At 42.8% G+C, this 19,455-nt stretch overlaps 1 protein-coding gene across 2 annotated transcripts in view; it reads left to right on the plus strand.

Annotated features, from left to right (window-relative positions):
- cdkal1 (CDK5 regulatory subunit associated protein 1-like 1) overlaps positions 1-19,455 on the plus strand; it is a 630,648-nt gene that overhangs the window by 360,226 nt on the left and 250,967 nt on the right. For both annotated transcript variants that reach the window (XM_078241916.1, XM_078241914.1), the window contains one exon: positions 8,828-8,973. In XM_078241916.1, the coding sequence (XP_078098042.1) occupies positions 8,828-8,973 (146 nt within the window). The remainder of the gene's footprint in view (positions 1-8,827; positions 8,974-19,455) is intronic.

Raw genomic sequence — 19,455 nt, forward strand, 5'->3', positions numbered from 1 at the left:
TGTGAGACTTCTTGCTGCACATACAGGCAACAGAGCTGTACAATGTACCATGGGAGAGTAGGAGACAGCAAAAGATGTTCATTAACTGGTTTTAGAATTATGGTCCGAATTTCCCTTTATCAATGAGATTAAAGGAGTAAGAAATAAACAAAGGCAAAATTGAAGAGGGTGAATTAGAGTGGATGAATTCAATGTAAAATTAGGCAAGGCAAGACAAGGTGGAAAGAAAATTATATTGAGAGAAAATAGAGAGGAAAAGTAAAATTAAAAAATTGACTTTAAAAAACAATCTCCAACAACAATTCACAGCCTGAAGGAAGGAGAATCAGATAATGAAGTAGTCCATGCCTGTATGCACCAAGACCTGGACAACATTCAGGCTTGGTTGCTAAGTGAGCAAGTAACATTCACACTACATAAGTGCCAGGCAATGACCATCTTGAACAAGAAAGAATCTAACCACTTATCCTTAACATTAAACGGCATCACCATCATGTTAAACATGCAGTCCAACCTCCATTGGTGCATATTGACTGTATTGTGTACCATCCACCAGATGCACTGCAGCAATTGCCAAGGCTTCTTCAACTGGAGCTACCCAAACTAACAGCACCTTTGGTTTGCCCACACTACATGGACTACAGTGCTTCAAGAAGGCAGCTCCCCACTACTTTCTAAGGGGTAGCAATATATGATTTTAGTATCCAATGAATAAACTAAAAAAAAGACTCCACAGACTTTTAATTGTTCGCTTTCTGGACAACAGTGGTTGATTTGAACTCATTAACAATTATCATGCCATTAAACATGTACTACATTTTTATTTGTTAGACCAATTTCTTGTGATACATGTAATGGAAAATTTATGTTCAAATCCAAGCTTCATGAAAATCACAGTGAAGTTAAGAGTGAAAATTATTTTCGTGAAGCTAACAACCATCTTATTCTTGACTTGAGCTTAGTAGGTATTAAAGGGGCTTTGCGGGATCAAGAAGCGAGCTACACAAAGCAGAGCATACAGCCACAGCACTTCTTTAACCACAGTGTTGATCTGGCTGACCAAATTATGCTTCTAGTCAATGGTGAACCCCAGCTGTTGGTGCTAGGAAATGTCAGTTAGGAGGTAGTTTGAGATTTTCTTTACTCAGCAACAAATACAAAGTTATCTGCCATTTGTCAACCCAAACCTGACTGTTATCTAGATCCTAAGTTTTGCGTTTGATTTTGGCATGGCTGAGCTTAAGATGTTTCAGTCAAGGGTTGATTCAAGTGACCCACTGCAGAGCTTTTATCAAACAAACTTTATTTAAGAACACAGTTAAAATATAATAAAAAGAATTAACATATTACAGGATTCAAACATGATACAGTATAAACTTTCACAGCTAGCTATCTATGTTGTTCCAAGTCAAACACCCTTCCCTCGACTAGGCACAGAAACAAGTACGTGATGTTGAGTTTTCAGCTTTTTTACATCTGCTGTGATTTGGTCCTTTGAATGTTGGATTAAATCTCTGAAGTTTTCCAGTCCGGGAACTTTCAGCACACCTCTCGAGAGAGAGACAGAGACACTGCCTTCTTCCACCAGCCTCTAACAGCAACTGAGAACTGAAACTAAAAACTGGACTTTTCTAAGGAAAAAAGCTGTCCCCAGGCATATCACCTGACCTGTCAATCATCCCCAAATCAAACTAGACTCCGCAATCGCCAAAGGACCATAAAACCCCAGAACACTGCATTAGTTCAGATTAAGATCAGTATGACGTCCACTATATTGCTTTCGTAACAAATAGAGAACACCGGTTACAGACATCTTGGTGCCAACAACTTCCAAGACCTGCTAGAAACATCCTGAGAAGGAACATGATTAAAATACATTTCATAAAGGCACAATGACATCACATATGGGCTGTTTCATTGTCGGAGGCATTGTCAATGTTGAACACTGGAATTGACAGTCTGATTTTGATGGACTGGTTGGACTAAGGGTGATTTCCTAAGGAACTACTGCATTGATGCCATGGGACACTCACAGCAACAAACTTTCTTTCTTTGTGTCATATGTGACTCCAGCAACTGAAGAGTTTTTCCTCTAACCTTTGTTCTCTTGGTCAAAAGCTGCTTTCTCGTGGGTGGTTGTTCTCGCCTCTCCTCTGGTGTTCACTTCATGTCTAGATTAAGGGCATTCTTGACTGTCCCTTAATTCAAGGATGATGCCTACTGGGGTGGCAGGATTCTGCTGTGAGTCTTCATGTGACTAAATAGACTGATTTTAGACCCACAGATCTTTGAGCACATCGGCAGGACGTCCCATGAGGTAGTTCAAGTTGGAGTGCAGGATTTGCTCCCTTTTTCCTTTTTTGACACCACTCTGCCTCATCATCAAGACATTGTGACTCAATGTATGATGCAACTAGATGGACAGGTGGTCGCCATCTTGAACAATGAGTAGCAAGCTCCTCTTAGTCATTAACGTGAATTCTGCTGCACTTCTAGGAGAACTACAGAGTGTCTATGAAATGTTTTCTTTGTCCTCCCTGGAACACTAGCCATTTGAGAGGAGGAAGCAGGATTTGTCAGGGGAGGTGCTTTTCGGCCAACTGAACCAAATGTCTGGTCCATCAAAGTTGATTTTTCAGGAGTTGTGCTTGAATACTTACCTGTGGGGCTGACTTTGAGAAGGACACTAGTATTTGTTAAGGATCCTCCCATTAAATCCAGATGATGTGGCAGAGGCATTGCTGATGGAATTTCTCCAGCGCTCACATGTCACTGATACACAGTCCGGGTCTCACTGTATTACAGGAGTGTGGTGACAACAATTGTTCTGTAAACTAGGACATTTGTTGATTTGCACAAGCCTTTGTTTCTTATTTCCATACATTTCCACTTTAAACTATACCATATTGGAGTTTGTCTTTTAAAAATGAAGGATGGATTTTAGTTTTTAATAAATGAATTACTGTTTGAGAATTTTGATAACGTTTATCAATAAGTTAGGGGTGACTGTTGATTCTCCCTCAGGAATCTTGATGCAGGCTGTTCTCACACCTGACATTCGGCTCATGTGAAAGGTGAACATAGATTCTTACAGTTGCGATAAACTTCGCTTAATTAAAGCAGAAATTTCTTGTGACACGACAGCATTGTTTCACAGAGCAGACCCGATTTATCACATCAGCAGAGCTGGGGGTTTTGCTTTTGTTAGACTACCAAGCCAAACTTTAATTAGTAGGATCATCAAAATTCCCCTTCTTGCGATTTTAAGGCCTGATCTGAACAATTGCCTGCTGAAAAAGGATCAGGTTAATGCCAACACAAAAGCAAAATGCTGTGGATGCTTGAAATCTGAAGTAAAAATACAAAATGTTGCAGAGGAAACACAGTTAACATTTCGGGTCAAATGAGCTTCATGTTTCGCTCGACAGATGATACCTGACCTGCTGAGTATTTCCAGTATTTTCTATTTTTTATTTCCATTTACGGTCAGTTGGCAATGAGCTCCAAGTAAGGTCTGACAATTTATCTAAAGCCAGGATTTTTCAGATGGCGGGTTTTCCCACCTTGCCACCTGAAGAGTCACAGCAGGGAATGCATCCACACACAGCAGTCTCGCAGCCACTTAAAGCTCTGGCAGCTCTGTGACCCGTGCAGTGCGAGTGGCAGCAATGCCCAGGGCGGGGACCGCAAGCAGTCCACGGATTCTAAATCCCAGAGTCCAGGACCATACGAGTGCCAGGAGGGTGGGGGGGAGGGAGGAGGTCTCACAGCAGGAGGTGAGGCCTGAGGTAGGCCATCATGATGGAGAGGGAGCACTTGGGTGGGGGGGGAGACACGCGTCTGATTGGGAAGTAGGGCCCTTGAGGGGAGGTGCCCCCACACCTGCTCTTGGTGTGAGCAGGGTGACATGTTGGGCTTTCCCCCATTACCTCTGACCTCCTCCTGCCAGCCTCAAATTGAGACCAAAATGGCAAGTAATTGGCCCTCGGCACCATGTAAAAATGCAGACAGATCAGGGGCAGGCAGAAGTGTAGAGGGATGGCCATTTGTGGGACTTTACAGGAGTCCACACTACCTGCAAACATGCTGGTGGGGGACCTTAAAACTCTCCCCTATGTTTTGTAAAGTTTTTTTTTAGTTTTCATGAGAAAATACTTGCTAATTGTTTAAATCAATTTCAGTGGATAATGCTTTTATGTTCGGAAATTACACAATTACCCATCCACCTACATAATTTGAAGTTGTGTGTCTAGCATGTCTAGCAAGCACCTCTAATTTTTTAGCATGCAAAAACCCCACTTGCAAAGCATTCATTATACTTAGCTGATTAACTCGGATAACCATTATCACGCAAGTTAAACATGCTGATTTGTACAAATACAAATGGAAAAAACCTTACCAGTCATAAGTTAGCAAACGATATACATACAGCCAACCAAACCATCACAAGCATTTTTCAATATTAACAGGAACTAGCAATCACCAAATTGATCAAACAATTTTTTTCTAAAACACTTTCAGCTGTTTTACTTTCTCAGGTCACAAGTATGTATAAACATGAATTAATATTAACTAAGTAACATAAAAGTTGCATAATCCTGGAAAAGTTACAGGACTGAGCAATAAAGTTAGTTATCTAACTTTAGAAATGCCTTCAAGATGTTTTCCCTGCAGAGGCCTGCCCTTCTCTCTGAAGCTTGGAAAGTTGAATTTTGCTTCAGTCCCAGAGTATGAACTTCACTTAAGTTTTGGGTTCTGGGGATTTTTTGCACCTGCTGACATTCTGTATAGGAAGGAGATTCATAGTTAGGAACTAATCTTTTTACCTCGCCACTGTGAAACTTAACATATCCAGAATGCATTGTGACAACCAGTGTCTCAGCAACAAACTTAAAAAGTGTGCGTGTGCAGATTGCACCATGACAAAATATTTGAGTTAATTTGTTTCAGTTCGGATGACCTTCTTGGTGCAGAAAGGTATGAATGATTGCACCAGAACAGGATGGCAGGTTTATAATTCAGTTTAACACCGAGCTTAAAAATTGGTGGCTGAATCACTGTTTCAGATCTGGACCAAATGATCGGTAGTCACTGTGCTGACCACTGGAGTCTTTACAATGGGAGAGGAGAACCTCAGTAGTGAAGTATTATTCTGGGAAAAAAATGTTTTCTTCTTTAAAAATGTATTCTTCCATGAGATGTGGACATCACTAGCAAGGCCAGCATTTGTTGCCCATTTCTAATTGCTCCTGAACAGAGTGACTTATCACACCATTTCAGAGCGCTGTTAAGGGTGAACCATGTTGCCATTGGTTTGGAGTTACACGTAGGCCAAACCAGGTAAGGATAACAGATTTCCTTCCCTAAAGGACATAAAGAGCCAGATTTTTTTTTTTACAAGCATCAACAATGGTTTCATGGTCACCATTACTGAGACTAGCTTTTCAATTCCACGTTATTAATTGAATTTAAATTCCACCAGCTGTTGAATATATCATGGAACATAACTTAAGAACTAGGAGCAGGAGTAGGTATCCAACCAAAATGGATAACCTCACAATTATCCACGTTAAATGCCATTGCCAAATTTTGGCCTGTTCACCTAACCACTCCATTTCCATTTGTAAATTGTTTACTTCTTTATCACAATTTACTATCCCACCTATTTTAGCATGAACTGCAAATTTGGCTAAAATACCTTCTACCCTTGCATCGAAGTCATTCATATAGATTGCAAGTAGTTGGTGGGGCCTGAGGACCAAACCCTGATGTAACCCCAAGTTACATCTTGCCAACCAGAAAAAGACCCATTTGCCCAACTCTCTGCTTTCTGTTGGTTAAACACCGTAAGAAGTCTAACAACACCAGGTTAAAGTCCAACAGGTTTATTTGGTAGCAAAAGCCACGAGCTTTTGGAACAGGTTGTCCCTTCATCAGGTGGGTGGGAGTTCTGATTACTCCCATCCACCTGACGAAAGGACAGCCTGTTCCGAAAGCTCGTGGCTTTTGCTACCAAATAAACCTGTTGGACTTTAACCTGGTGTTGCTAGACTTCTTACTGTGTTTACCCCAGTCCAACACCGGCATCTCCACATTCTGTTGGTTAGCCAGCCCGCTATCCAAGCTAACAAATTATCTCTAACTCCATGTGATCTTACCTTGTGTATTAACTTTTCGTATGGAACTTGAGTAAATTTGCTGTATTAGCGATGGAGTGTAAACTGTTGCAGTTTTCAGGCTTTAGTGAGGCAATACTTGTAATAAGAAATGGTGCAGGAATACCTGAACTATCTGTTAACAATCCTACAGAGCTTCTTCTAATGTTACATCAGTGCTTTCAGTTTTATGTTGCCTGAAGAAATCGCTTACAAATCAGTGAATGTTATCTACACCTGCTGACGTTGCAATTGACAAAAGGTGAGATGAATCTTTACATTTTAAAAAGAAATCTTGAGGCTGTGTGAAGGTGGTGCCACAAAATCCCGTCCACCATTCTGACGGCAGAAATAGCCAGCAGTTGCGTTCAATTGCATTTCAGAATTTCAGCCATAGCTAATCAGTTGGTCCAGAATGCCAGAAAATCTGTTTATAGAAATAATTCAAGCCATTACTGAAGCTCGAGCATGCCTGAGAATGGTGCCAATGGAATAATCCACAATGTTGGCAATGTTGAGGCTGGGCCTGGATAAGATGCTCTTTTGGAGAATTGGTGCATACTTGATGAGGCGAATGGCCTCCTTCTACACCGTAGGTATTCTATGAGCCTGTTTCACTGTTCATAGACCTGGTAAGACCTAAGACCAGCATGCAGCGGGGTGGGTGCAGATGAGATCGGAGAATTCTATCCTTCGTAATGGTGTAGATGTGTCGCTGGTAGCTCATCTCAGGGTCAAGTATGACACCAAGGTTGTAAACAGTCTGATTCTGCCTCAGACAGTTGCCAAGGAGAGAGATAGCTAGGGAACAGAATCAGGTAAAAAGGCTGCAAGTAGGTCAAGAGGTCATCAGAGTCACAGAAGAAGTAATTTGTGACTTTGAGTTGGGGTGTTTCAGTTCTGTGACGCATGTGAATTTGGTCAGAGAGGTTTAAGCATAGATTTGTGTTGGGCACAGATCTGGGAGCTAATAGTATCGTCAAGGATGTGCTGGCCTTAGCTCGAAAGAAAGCTTTTTTTTCCTTCCATTGGGGTGCAATCCTGTGTGATATACTCTTAATGTAAAGGGAACAAAATAAAACCTTACACTTATTTAGCACCTTTCAAGACCAGAGGACATTCCAAAGCTTTTTTCAGTCAATTCTTGAAGGATAGTCGCTGTTGCATTCCACTATGACGACCCAAGTAGGCAAAAGATGCCTTGGTTTAATATCACACCTAAAAGATGGGACTTTGGACAGTGCACCAAATTCTTAGTACTGCATTGGAGTGTCAATCTAGGTTGTATTCCTAGTCTTCAGAATAGGACTTGAACCCACTCACTACCTTCTGACTTGGGTGTGTCGCTAACCAATGACCCACATATAGAGGATACCAAATGAAGGTTAAGTTTTTGATTAATTGGAGCCAACTATTCTTGATTCTTAAAATGTGTATTCCATCGTGTATGAAACAATCCACTCATCCCACTTTCCCACAATGGTCACAATAATAATTTGAAGCACAAATAATATTCATAGTAGCTTTATGTACCTTGGCATAACTTGGCATAATAATGTGCAAGTTATGGACTTTGATTTGGCGTGCAGTAGAATTATTTGTTTATAGTGTTACTCATATTCTTTCAGACTTGTCTTTTGAAACGTGTTCTAAAAATTTCAAAGGAAAATGGTTGGTGACTTCAAAAGATTCACATTACGCAATGCAAGCACTGTGCTTTCAGCATCAAACCACTTGAGGAGAAAAACAGCCACTGTGACAAGAAGCACTTGTGTGGTTCTTTATGATGTAAAATGCAGCTTAGAAAGTTAAAGAAGGCTAATCAAATTACCTAAAAGGAAAACCTTGAAAGATTTAAATGTGATTGCTGTGTGAGGTGATGGAGCTTTGGCACCCTATCCACTGAAGAGGGCAGAAGAGATACTGAAGGAGGAAAGTAAAGTCGAAAGAAAGTATCATTGACAGTATTTGAAACTATAGTTTTATTTTGAGGAGCACTGATTTAGGTTAGTTAATGAGTACCTCGCATTCAAAAAGAGCCACAGTGACCTTCAAAATAACGTTGGTGAGGAAATTGCTGTGTTTAGATATATGTTGTTTATTTAACGGTATTTCATAGTCATAGAATCCTTCAGTACGGAATGAGGCCATTCAGCCCATCATATCTGCACCAACCACAATCCCACCCAGGCCATAACCCCATGCATTTACCCTAGCTAGCCCCCTGACACTAAGGGGCAATTTAGCATGGCCAATCCAACTAACCCACACATCTTTGGACTATGGGAGGAAACCGGAGCACCCGGAGGAAACCCACGCAGACACGGGGAGAATGTGCAAACTCCACAGAGACAGTGACCCAAGCCGGGATTTGAACCCGGGACCGTGGTACTGTGAATCAGCAGTGCTAACCAATGTGTCATCATGCCTCCCTTTCCCTGTGATAACATGACAATTAATCATGCCTTTATTTTTGACAACCCCAGATCACCTGAAATTTTAAGGTGATAGTTAGTGAACATCATTTTGGGTCCCCTTTCTATCAGCGGTGTTAAGGGTAAAATATTTTTTTTACAGACCCATGATTTGTTTGGTATCTTGTGCATTTAAGAAAAAATATTTAATTGATGTATTATCCATGGAGTTCACTGATGGTATTTTTTCTTCTGCAGGAAATGGCAAAAATCCTCCTTCACCCTCAAGTCTATTCCTTCCTTCATGTGCCAGTTCAGACTGGATCAGACAGTGTTCTTATGGACATGAAAAGAGAATACTGCATAGCAGACTTTAAACGGGTAGCAGATTTCTTGAAAGAACAGTAAGTAACTTTAATTTAGCCAAGTGTCACCAGTCTTCAAAGTCAAACAAATGTCCTAAGTATCACCTTCACATTGGGATTTTATAAAGATTAAGGATCTGAATAAAATAATTGATGTGGTTTCTGACCACTCCTTGTTGTTAAATACTTGCTGCGTCTTTGCACGATTACCATTGCATTTCAAATCTTGTTTAAATACTAAAGTGCACAGTATTTTTAATGTCTGAGCTGTATCGTATATTTGAAGCTGTTTAGCTGTTGTTTCTTTTCATGTGGTTTTATTCCATCTGGTCTTTCTTAATTAGTATCTGAAAAGCTTCCAGGTTTTGATAACAGTGAATCAACAACTTTTGTGTAGTAATTATAGGTCTCTGTATTATACTCTAGTTATGCGACTACTACCTTAACTTGGTTCTTGTATGACAATTGTGGCAGATCGAGAATAATTACTCTTCAGTTTTTCCTTTCAACAGATCTGTATGCATTTTACATTCTGTTGACAGAGCAGAAAATAATTTAAATATATTATAAAATGGTTTATTATTTGTAAAGAAAGCGATGAGTTAGGCTCCAGATTTGTACTTCCTCTTTGGGTAGTAGGAGGGGATGGGAGCAAAGAGAACTAGGGCATGTTATTAAGAAAAATGGAAAATAATTTTAAGTTAAGCTGTGATTTCATCAAAGGTTGAGCTGCCAATTGATGAAAGAAATTGCCATTGGGTGCAGGTAACGAAGGCCACGTTGAAGCTGTCAGAAATAAAATCAGCAGATTTTCTGTTTCAACATGTGAAGGGGTACAAGCAGGAAAGAATCTTTATAATTGGTAAAGATGGATTCTACTCTGCAACTCAGGGTAATAACACGCCTGTGGATTTTCCTTCCCCTCCACTTTTCTCTGACCCCATCCCTCCTCCTAATCTTCCCCCTTTAACACCCTCAGATCTTCCCCTCTTTAACCTTAACAATCTGCCCTTAGCAAAGATCTCATCTCCTTATGCTCTCACCTCAATGGATTTCAAGCTTGGCATAATGCTGAGCCTTTTTCCCTTTGCCTCTGTGCCACCTTTTTGGCCAGGGGCCCTCCACCTGCACAGTGGATCCTTTTACCCAATTCTTGTATTCTCGCTGGGCCTCCCACTGGCTGTATCCCCTCCCTTGATCATTTCCCTTGAAAATTACTGGCATGACACGGTCATCTTCATTTCTTGGCTCCCCTTACGCATTCTACCCTGTCCCCTCTGAATTTATGTAATTTTATCCTCTCAAATCCAACCGTGTTGTCATCAATCCTGCTAACAGGGTGATGCTCTTGTTATCTAGCGAGCTAGTCTTTAAATTGCAGAAGCCAAAAGCCCACTCTTTGACACTTACTCTGACCCGGCCCTCAGATCATAATCCCAGCACCACATATCAAGCCATCATCTCCAAGTCTCCTACTTGTTTTAGTGATATTTTATAAATATCTGCTGTAACTTAGGCCATCTGGGTAGATACTATGGGGTGAATTTACAAGTATGTGTTGTTAGAGATCCTCACCTGCTGAAATATTTGCACCTAGAATTTACAAGGGCCTCAACCCATTCACCAAATTTTAAAGAGCATGCGCAGTTTCTCAAAAGTCATATGCATGGCCTCACCGTTTAGCCCGACCTTCCCCAACTTCAGGGCAAAGTTGATGTTGCTCATCTTTTGGAAAGGAGGTTGTTGGCCTGTATAGATGGGCTGGACAATTGAGCGAGCACAACTAAGGCCAGAACAATATGACAGCTCTGGTAAATGGTACAGCTTTGATCATTTGCCTTTTTTCCATGGAGGCAGGAAACTAAATCAAATTGCAAATTTGTGCTGCTTGCTTCCAGAGGCTTGCAAGCTACATGATTTATATAATAACACTAATAAAAATGAGTAGATTTGAAAAAATGCCTTGGGATGATTTACTGTAGTGCAGGCGTTAGATTGTCTTGAAGCTCAACAGCACCCAAGACAAAGCAATATGCTTGACTGACAACCCATGCACTACCTTCAACATCTACTGCCTCCGACACACAGCGGCAGCAGTGTTGTACCATATGCACGTTGCACTGCAGCAAATCACCGAGCCTCCTTCAACAGCACCTTCCAAACCCATGACTTCTGTCAATTCAAAGGCAGCAGGTGCGTGGGATCACCACTACCTGTAATTTCTTCTCCAAACCACACATCGTCCTGATTTAGAACTATATCACTGAGGTATAGGTCAAAATCTTGGATAAAACTCTTACACTAACAGCCTCCACGGAGACAGGCTCAGGGGTCCGGAAGGGAAAGAAGGGGTTTAGGAGAGCGATAGTTGTGGGGGACGCAATGGTTAGAGGCACAGACAGGCAGTTCTGTGGGAGTGAACGAGAATCCAGGATGGTAGTCTACCTCCCTGGTGCCGGGGTACTGGATGTCTCTGAGAGGGTAGGAAGCATATTTAAAAAGGAAGGTAGTCAAACGGATGTGATTATACACATTGGTGAAAATGATGTAGGTAGGAAGAGCAGGGGGGTCATACGAGAGAAATTCAGGGAGTTGGGTGCTAGGCTAAAAAATAAGGCCTCCAGGGTAGCAATCTCTGGACTGCTCCCGGTGTCTAGTGCAAGTGAGGCTCGGAACAGGAAGATTCTACAGTTGAACGCGTGGCTAAAGGACTGGTGCAAGTGGGAGGGTTTTAAATTCATAGATAACTGGGAAATCTTCAAGTCAGGATGGCAACTGTACAGAAAGGATGGGTTACACCTTAACTGGAAGGGAGCAAATATCCTGGCTGGGAGTTTTGCTAGAGTGTTTCGGCAGGATTTAAACTAGTGTGGCAGGGGGGTGGGGAACAAAACAGTAGTCAGTAAATACTGAGGCTGGGGTTGAGCTGGGGGCCAGGGCAAGGCTAGCTAAGAAGAGGAGCACTCTGGAGGAGGATGACCTGAGTGGGCCTGGAGGTCTGGAGTGCATCTACTTCAATGCGAGGAGCGTAACGGGTAAAACAGACGAACTTAGGGCCTTAATGCTTATGCGGAATTTGGATGTGGTTGCGGTGACGGAAACTTGGTTCAAAGAAGGACAGGACTGGCAGCTGAATATTCCAGGGTATAAGTGTTTTAGGCGAGACAGAGGAGGGGCTAAAAAAGGTGGGGGAGTAGCGATATTAGTTAAGGAGCATATTACCGCGGTGCAGAGGGTAGACAACTTAGAGGGGTTATGTACTGAGTCGCTGTGGGTGGAACTCAGAAACAGGAAGGGTGCAGTCACTATGCTGGGGGTGTACTACAGACCACCCAACAGCCCACGGGAAGTGGAGGAAAGGATATGTCAGGAGATTCTGGATAGGTGCAGAAAAAATAGGGTTGTTGTAGTGGGGGACTTTAATTTCCCTGGCACAGACTGGAAAGTGCTTAGAGCTGGAGGTCCGGACGGGGAGGAATTTGTAAAATGCGTACTGGAAGGTTCTTTGGAACAGTATGTAGATAGCCCGACTAGAGAGGGGGCTATACTGGACCTAGTTCTGGGAAATGAGCCCGGTCAGGTCGTCAAAGTTTCGGTAGGGGAACATGTGGCAAATAGTGACCGCAACTCTGTTAACTTTAGGATAGTAATGGACAAGGATGAGTGCTGTCCTACGGGCAGGGTGCTAAATTGGGGGAAGGCTAACTATAGCCGGATTAGGCAGGAATTGGTGGATGTTGATTGGGAGAGGATGTTCGAGGGTAAGTCCGCGTCTGGCATGTGGGAGTCTTTTAAGGAACTATTGATAAGGCTGCAGGATAGGCATGTGCCTGTAAAAAGGAAAGATAGGAAAGGTAGGATTCGAGAGCCGTGGATAACCAGGGAAATTGAGGATCTGATTAAAATGAAAAGGGAGGCGTATGTTAAGTCCAGGCAACAGAAAACAGATGGAGCTCTGGAGGAATACAGAGAGAGTAGGAAAGAACTCAAACGGGGAGTTAGAAGGGCAAAAAGAGGTCACGAGATGTTCTTGGCAGGCAGGATTAAGGAGAATCCTAAGGCATTCTATTCATACGTTAGGAACAAAAGAGTTGTCAGGGAGAAAATCGGACCTCTCCGGGACAAAGGAGGGGAATTATGCTTCGAACCCAAGGGAATAGGGGAGATCCTAAATGAATACTTTGCATCGGTATTCATGAAGGAGAGGGGCGTGTTAACCGGGAGTGTCTCGGAGGGAGGTGTTGACCCGTTAGAGAAAATCTCCATTACAAGAGAGGAAGTGTGAGGTTTTTTAGGGAACATTAAAACTGACAAAGCCCCAGGGCCTGATGGCATCTATCCTCGACTGCTCAGGGAGATGAGAGATGAAATTGCTGGGCCTCTGACGGAAATCTTTGTCGCTTCTTTGGACACGGGTGAGGTCCCTGAGGATTGGAGGATAGCGAATGTGGTCCCGTTGTTTAAGAAGGGTAGCAGGGATAACCCAGGAAATTATAGGCCAGTGAGCTTGATGTCCGTGATAGGGAAGTTGTTGGAGAGGATTCTTAGAGACAGGATGTATGTGCATTTAGAAAGGAACAATCTCATTAGGGACAGACAGCATGGTTTTGTAAGAGGGAGGTCGTGCCTTACAAATTTGGTGGAGTTTTTTGAGGAAGTGACAAAAACGGTTGATGAAGGAAGGGCCGTGGATGTCGTCTATATGGATTTCAGTAAGGCATTTGACAAAGTCCCACATGGCAGGTTGGTTAAGAAGGTTAAGGCTCATGGGATACAAGGAGAAGTGGCTAGATGAGTGGAGAACTGGCTTGGCCATAGGAGACAGAGGGTAGTGGTCGAAGGGTCTTTTTCCGGCTGGAGGTCTGTGACCAGTGGTGTTCCGCAGGGCTCTGTACTGGGACCTCTGCTATTTGTGATATATATAAATGATTTGGAAGAAGGTGTAACTGGTGTAATCAGCAAGTTTGCGGATGACACGAAGATGGCTGGACTTGCGGATAGCGAAGAGCATTGTCAGGTAATACAGCAGGATATAGATAGGCTGGAAAATTGGGCGGAGAGGTGGCAGATGGAGTTTAATCCGGATAAATGCGAAGTGATGCATTTTGGAAGAAATAATGTAGGGAGGAGTTATACAATAAATGGCAGAGTCATCAGGAGTATAGAAACACAGAGGGACCTAGGTGTGCAAGTCCACAAATCCTTGAAAGTGGCAACACAGGTGGAGAAGGTGGTGAAGAAGGCATATGGTATGCTTGCCTTTATAGGACGGGGTATAGAGTATAAAAGCTGGAGTCTAATGATGCAGCTGTATAGAACGCTGGTTAGGCCACATTTGGAGTACTGCGTCCAGTTCTGGTCACCGCACTACCAGAAGGACGTGGAGGCGTTAGAGAGAGTGCAGAGAAGGTTTACCAGGATGTTGCCTGGTATGGAGGGTCTTAGCTATGAGGAGAGATTGGGTAAACTGGGGTTGTTCTCCCTGGAAAGACGGAGAATGAGGGGAGATCTAATAGAGGTGTACAAGATTATGAAGGGGATAGATAGGGTGAACGTTGGGAAGCTTTTTCTCAGATCAGAAATGACGTTCACGAGGGGTCACGGGCTCAAGGTGAGAGGGGCGAAGTATAACTCAGATATTAGAGGGATGTTTTTTACACAGAGGGTGGTGGGGGCCTGGAATGCGCTGCCAAGTAGGGTGGTGGAGGCAGGCACGCTGACATCGTTTAAGACTTATCTGGATAGTCACATGAGCAGCCTGGGAATGGAGGGATACAAACGATTGGTCTAAGTTGGACCAAGGAGCGGCACAGGCTTGGAGGGCCGAAGGGCCTGTTTCCTGTGCTGTACTGTTCTTTGTTCCTTGTTTGTTCTTTGTTCACTGTGGGTGCATCTATACAGCATGGACTGCAACGGGTCAAGAAGACAGCTCACTATCACCGTAGGGATGGGGAATATAGATGCTGCCTTAGCCAGACGCTCATGTCCCATGAAAGAGTTTTGTAAAAAGTTGGTCTAGTGGCAGACCTGTAGTTTCTTACATGAAGGTGATACTTTAAAGTTGAAATGAGAGTCTTATAAAGCAAAGGATTCTCAGCAGGCTCTGAGGTTCCTTGTCATTGAATTTCTAGGAGCTTGGTACTCAGGAGAACTCGAAGTTGGAACAAGATGGGGGAGTCCTTCTCTCTGTTGGATTCTCCTGCTTACATGTTTTCGCACTAAGTATTTTGTCTGCTTGATAGCTCCTGATGGAACGCCGTCTGCAAACACAATGTTGCTAATTTTTAAAAAACAGGCAGAAAACATTGCGATCTCATCATATGACTTCCTACATGTCTAAGTCCTTTTCCTATGTTGTTGTTTAACACCTTGAGGATTTGAGACAGTGTCATTGTTTTTGAATGACCCCTTCAATTTGATACTATCCTTTTGGTTGGTTTCATGAAATGTCTTAATTCACATCAGTCTGGAGTGCTCCTTTTGTTCCCTCTTGTGACGGAAGTGGTTTCCATCTGCAAATGAAATCAGGTGACGCTTGGATGGCCACCTTTTAGCCTTTTGTGCCCAGTTTTAAAATATAAAAATAAGTTTTAAATTTTGAAAAGGACATGCCGGTTTTAGACACGTACCATGAAAATCACCTCACTATTCAAAAGTGTTCATCCTGAATGTGAATAGCCGTTCACTTGACTGCTGATGTTTGGAAGAGGAAAAATCAACAAGTGTGAATCTAAAGAATGTTCTTAAGAGACATGTGGACTGCAGGAAAATCCTGAACACTAATAATATAACCTAATATTCAAAAATAAGCAGGACCAGCTAATTTGTGCCAGTTTAGATTAGTGTTGATTTGCCTTTAATTCCTTGGTAAATAAAACTGTGATTTCTATACTGGACAACAGGAGTCTCTATTGCAAATTAGAAACTTTTTCTGTTGTTACTTTACTACAAAGCATCTTTGTAATATTCCTCCGAAGAATATTGCAGCTATTTATGTGATGGAGCTCCCTTGAATACTGGAGTTATGCTAGTTATAGTGGGGTGGGCTTCTCAATTTTTTTCTCTCGCATGTGGCGAAGTATGTCTATATGGGCAGCAAGTGCAGAACTGTCACTAAGGGCATGGGATATAGCAATAGGAACAGGCTTTTCAATCTCTTGAGCTGGTCCTGTCATTCAGTTCCAACAAAGTTTCCCAAACGTTTCCAGCCACAGCACTCTTTTGACCTTCCACTGAAACCACTGAGAAACATTCTTATTATGTTGAAGAGTTAAACCACAAAAACTTGATTGTTTTTGTGCAACAGATACAAAAGTACAAAAACAAATTCTATTTCTTTTATGAATTTATTATGATTTTAAATTTCTCTTATTCAAAAAGTACTTAAATCTTTTGTCATTTTTAATGAGAGGAGTGATACTGCTCATTTTGCTCAAGTTCATTTAATATTAGGAGTGATGTTGGAGAGCTGGATTCTTGTAGCAGACACGGACACACACACAATCTTTCCCTCCCTCTTTTACAGACACTCTCAGTTCTCTCTCTCTCACACAAACTCACTCTCATCTGTCTCACTCTCAGGCACATGCACTCATTCCTACCTCTTTCTCTCAGACACATACCCCCACCTCTCTCTCTCTCTCTCACCATCATAATCTCACCTGTCCCTCCCTTTCTCTCTCTCTCTCATACAAATACTCACTCTCACCTCTCTCTCTTTCACATATGTGCATCTCTCTCTCTCTTCAAAACACACACTTTCACAACCCTCTCTTACATCTGCATTCACACTCCCATCTCTTTCTCATACACACAGATACAGCTTTTACCCCACACATGCTCACCTATCTCTGTTTCTCTCACACACACATGCCTTTCACTCCCCTTCTCACACTCAGCTCCCTCTCATGTCTACACATACATGCAAACACATCTTTCTCTCTCTTACTCACACATACTCACTCTCTTCTTCCCTCCATGGCTGCATCTCTTCTCACCCCCTGGCTGCCTCCCCTCCTGTCCCACAGCCTCTGCCTCTTGCTCCACTGTCCTCTCTCTTCATCGCTCTCGACCCGCCTGGACTTTTGCGAACGTGCAATCCCACTGGAGAAACCAGCTTCTGATTGGACAAGCAGCTTCATAGTATTTTTCAAACTTTAGCAGCTTGACTTACCGCAGGACTCCTGGATTTATCCAATGGAACCCCATTAGAACCCAGTTTGGGAAACCCTGAGTTAAATCATGGCTGATCTATATCTTAACCACAGCTACCAGCCTTCATAACCCTGAATGCCTTTGCCATAAAAAACTATCAAACCCAGTTTTGAAATTTTGCTATACCCTCAACAGCTATTTGGGAAAGTAAGCTCCAGATTTTCCCTACCCTATTTGTGAGGAAAAAATGCTTCCTGACATAAATCTTGAACTTCCTATTTTTAATTTTAAAATTACACCCTGCATCCCAGATTTTGTTTTTTATTCATTCATGTAGGCATTGCTGGTTAGGCCAGCATTTATTGCCCATCCCCAATTGCACTTGAGAAGATGGTGCTGAGCAGCCTTCTTGAAATGCTGCAGTCCATGTGCTGAAGGTACACATACCTCCAGTTCTGTTAGGGAGGGAGTTCCAGGATTTTGACCCAGCGACAGTAAAGGAACAGCGAAACAGTTCCAAGTCAGGATGGTGAATGACTTGGAGGGGAACCTCTAGTGTTCCCATGTTTCTGCTGCCTTTGCCCTTCCAGCTGGTAGCAATCATGGGTTTGGAAGGTGCTGTCTAGGTGCATTGGTGAGTTCCTGTAGTGCATCTTGTAGGTGGTACACACTTCTTCTGGAATGGAGGGAGTGAATGTTTGTGGATGGGGTGCCAATTAAGCCGTGCGCTTTGTCCTGGTTGGTGTCAAGATTCTAGAGCGATGTTTGAGCGGCACTTATCCAGGCAAGCGGAGAGTTATTCCATCACATTCCTGATGTGTGCCCTGTTAGGTAATGGATAGGTTTTGGGGAGTTGGGAGGTGAGTTACTCGCCACAGGATTCTTAGTTCTGACCAACTCTTGTAGCCACAATATTTATATGGCTAGTCTAGGTCAGTTTCTGGTCAATGGTAACTCCTGGGATATTGATAGTGAGGGATTCAGCAATGGTAATGCCATTGAATGTCAAAGTGTGCTAGTTAGATCCTCTCTTGTTGGAGATGGTCATTGCCAGGCACGACTGTTACTTGCCACTTGTCAACCCAAGTCTAGATATAGTTCAGGCCTTTCTGAATATGGACATGGACTGTTTTAGTACGCAAATGGTGCTGAACATTCAAGAGTGCAATTATCAGTAAATATCCCCACTCTTAGCTTATGATGGAAAGAAGTTCGTTGATAAAGCAATTGAAGATGATTGGGCCAAGGACACTCCTCTGAGGAACTCCTGCAGTGATTTTCTGGACCTGAGATGATTGACCTCCAACAACCACAACCACCTGAAGAAGGATTATCCAGACTCGAAACATTGGCTCTATTCTCTCTCCACAGATGGAGAGACCTGCTGAGATTTTCCACCATTTTCTGTTTTTGTTTCAGATTCCAACATTTGCAGTAATTTGCTTTTTAAGCACAACCATCTTCCTTTGTGCCAGATATGACTCCAACCAGCAGAGAGTTTTCCCCCTGATTCCCATTGAACATAGAACATTACAGCGCAGTACAGGCCCTTCGGCCCTCGATGTTGCGCCGACCAGTGAAACCAATCTAAAGCCCATCTAACCTACACTATTCCAATATCATCCATATGTTTATCCAATGACCATTTAAATGCCCTTAATGTTGGCGAGTCCACTACTGTTGCAGGCAGGGCATTCCACGCCCTTACTACTCTCTGAGTAAAGAACCTACCTCTGACATTTGTCCTATATCTATCATCCCTTAATTTAAAGCTATGTCCTCTCGTGCTAGCCATCACCATCCGAGGAAACTGTCCACCCTATCTAATCCTCTGATCATCTTATATGCCTCTATTAAGTCACCTCTTAACCTTCTTCTCTCTAACGAAAACAGCCTCAAGTCCCTCAGCCTTTCCTCATAAGACCTTCCCACCATACCAGGCAACATCCTAGTAAACCTCCTCTGCACCCTTTCCAATGCTTCCACATCCTTCCTATAATGCGGCGATCAGAACTGTACGCAATACTCCAAGTGCGGCCGCACCAGAGTTTTGTACAGCTGCAACATGACCTCATGGCTCCAAAACTCCATCCCTCTACCAATAACAGCTAACACACCGTACGCCTTCTTAACAACCCTATCATCCTGGGTGCCAACTTTCAGGGATCAATGCACATGGACACCGAGATCTCCCTGCTCATCCACACTACCAAGTATCTTACCATTACCCAGTACTCTGTATTCCTGTTACTCCTTCCAAAGTGAATCACCTCACGCTTTTCCGCATTAAACTCCATTTGCCACCTCTCAGCCCAGTTCTGCAGCTTACCTATGTCCCTCTGTAACCTGCAATATCCTTCCGCACTG

The sequence above is a fragment of the Mustelus asterias genome, chromosome 2, assembly GCF_964213995.1.
Source record: "Mustelus asterias chromosome 2, sMusAst1.hap1.1, whole genome shotgun sequence".
NCBI classification, from domain to species: Eukaryota; Metazoa; Chordata; class Chondrichthyes; order Carcharhiniformes; family Triakidae; genus Mustelus; species Mustelus asterias.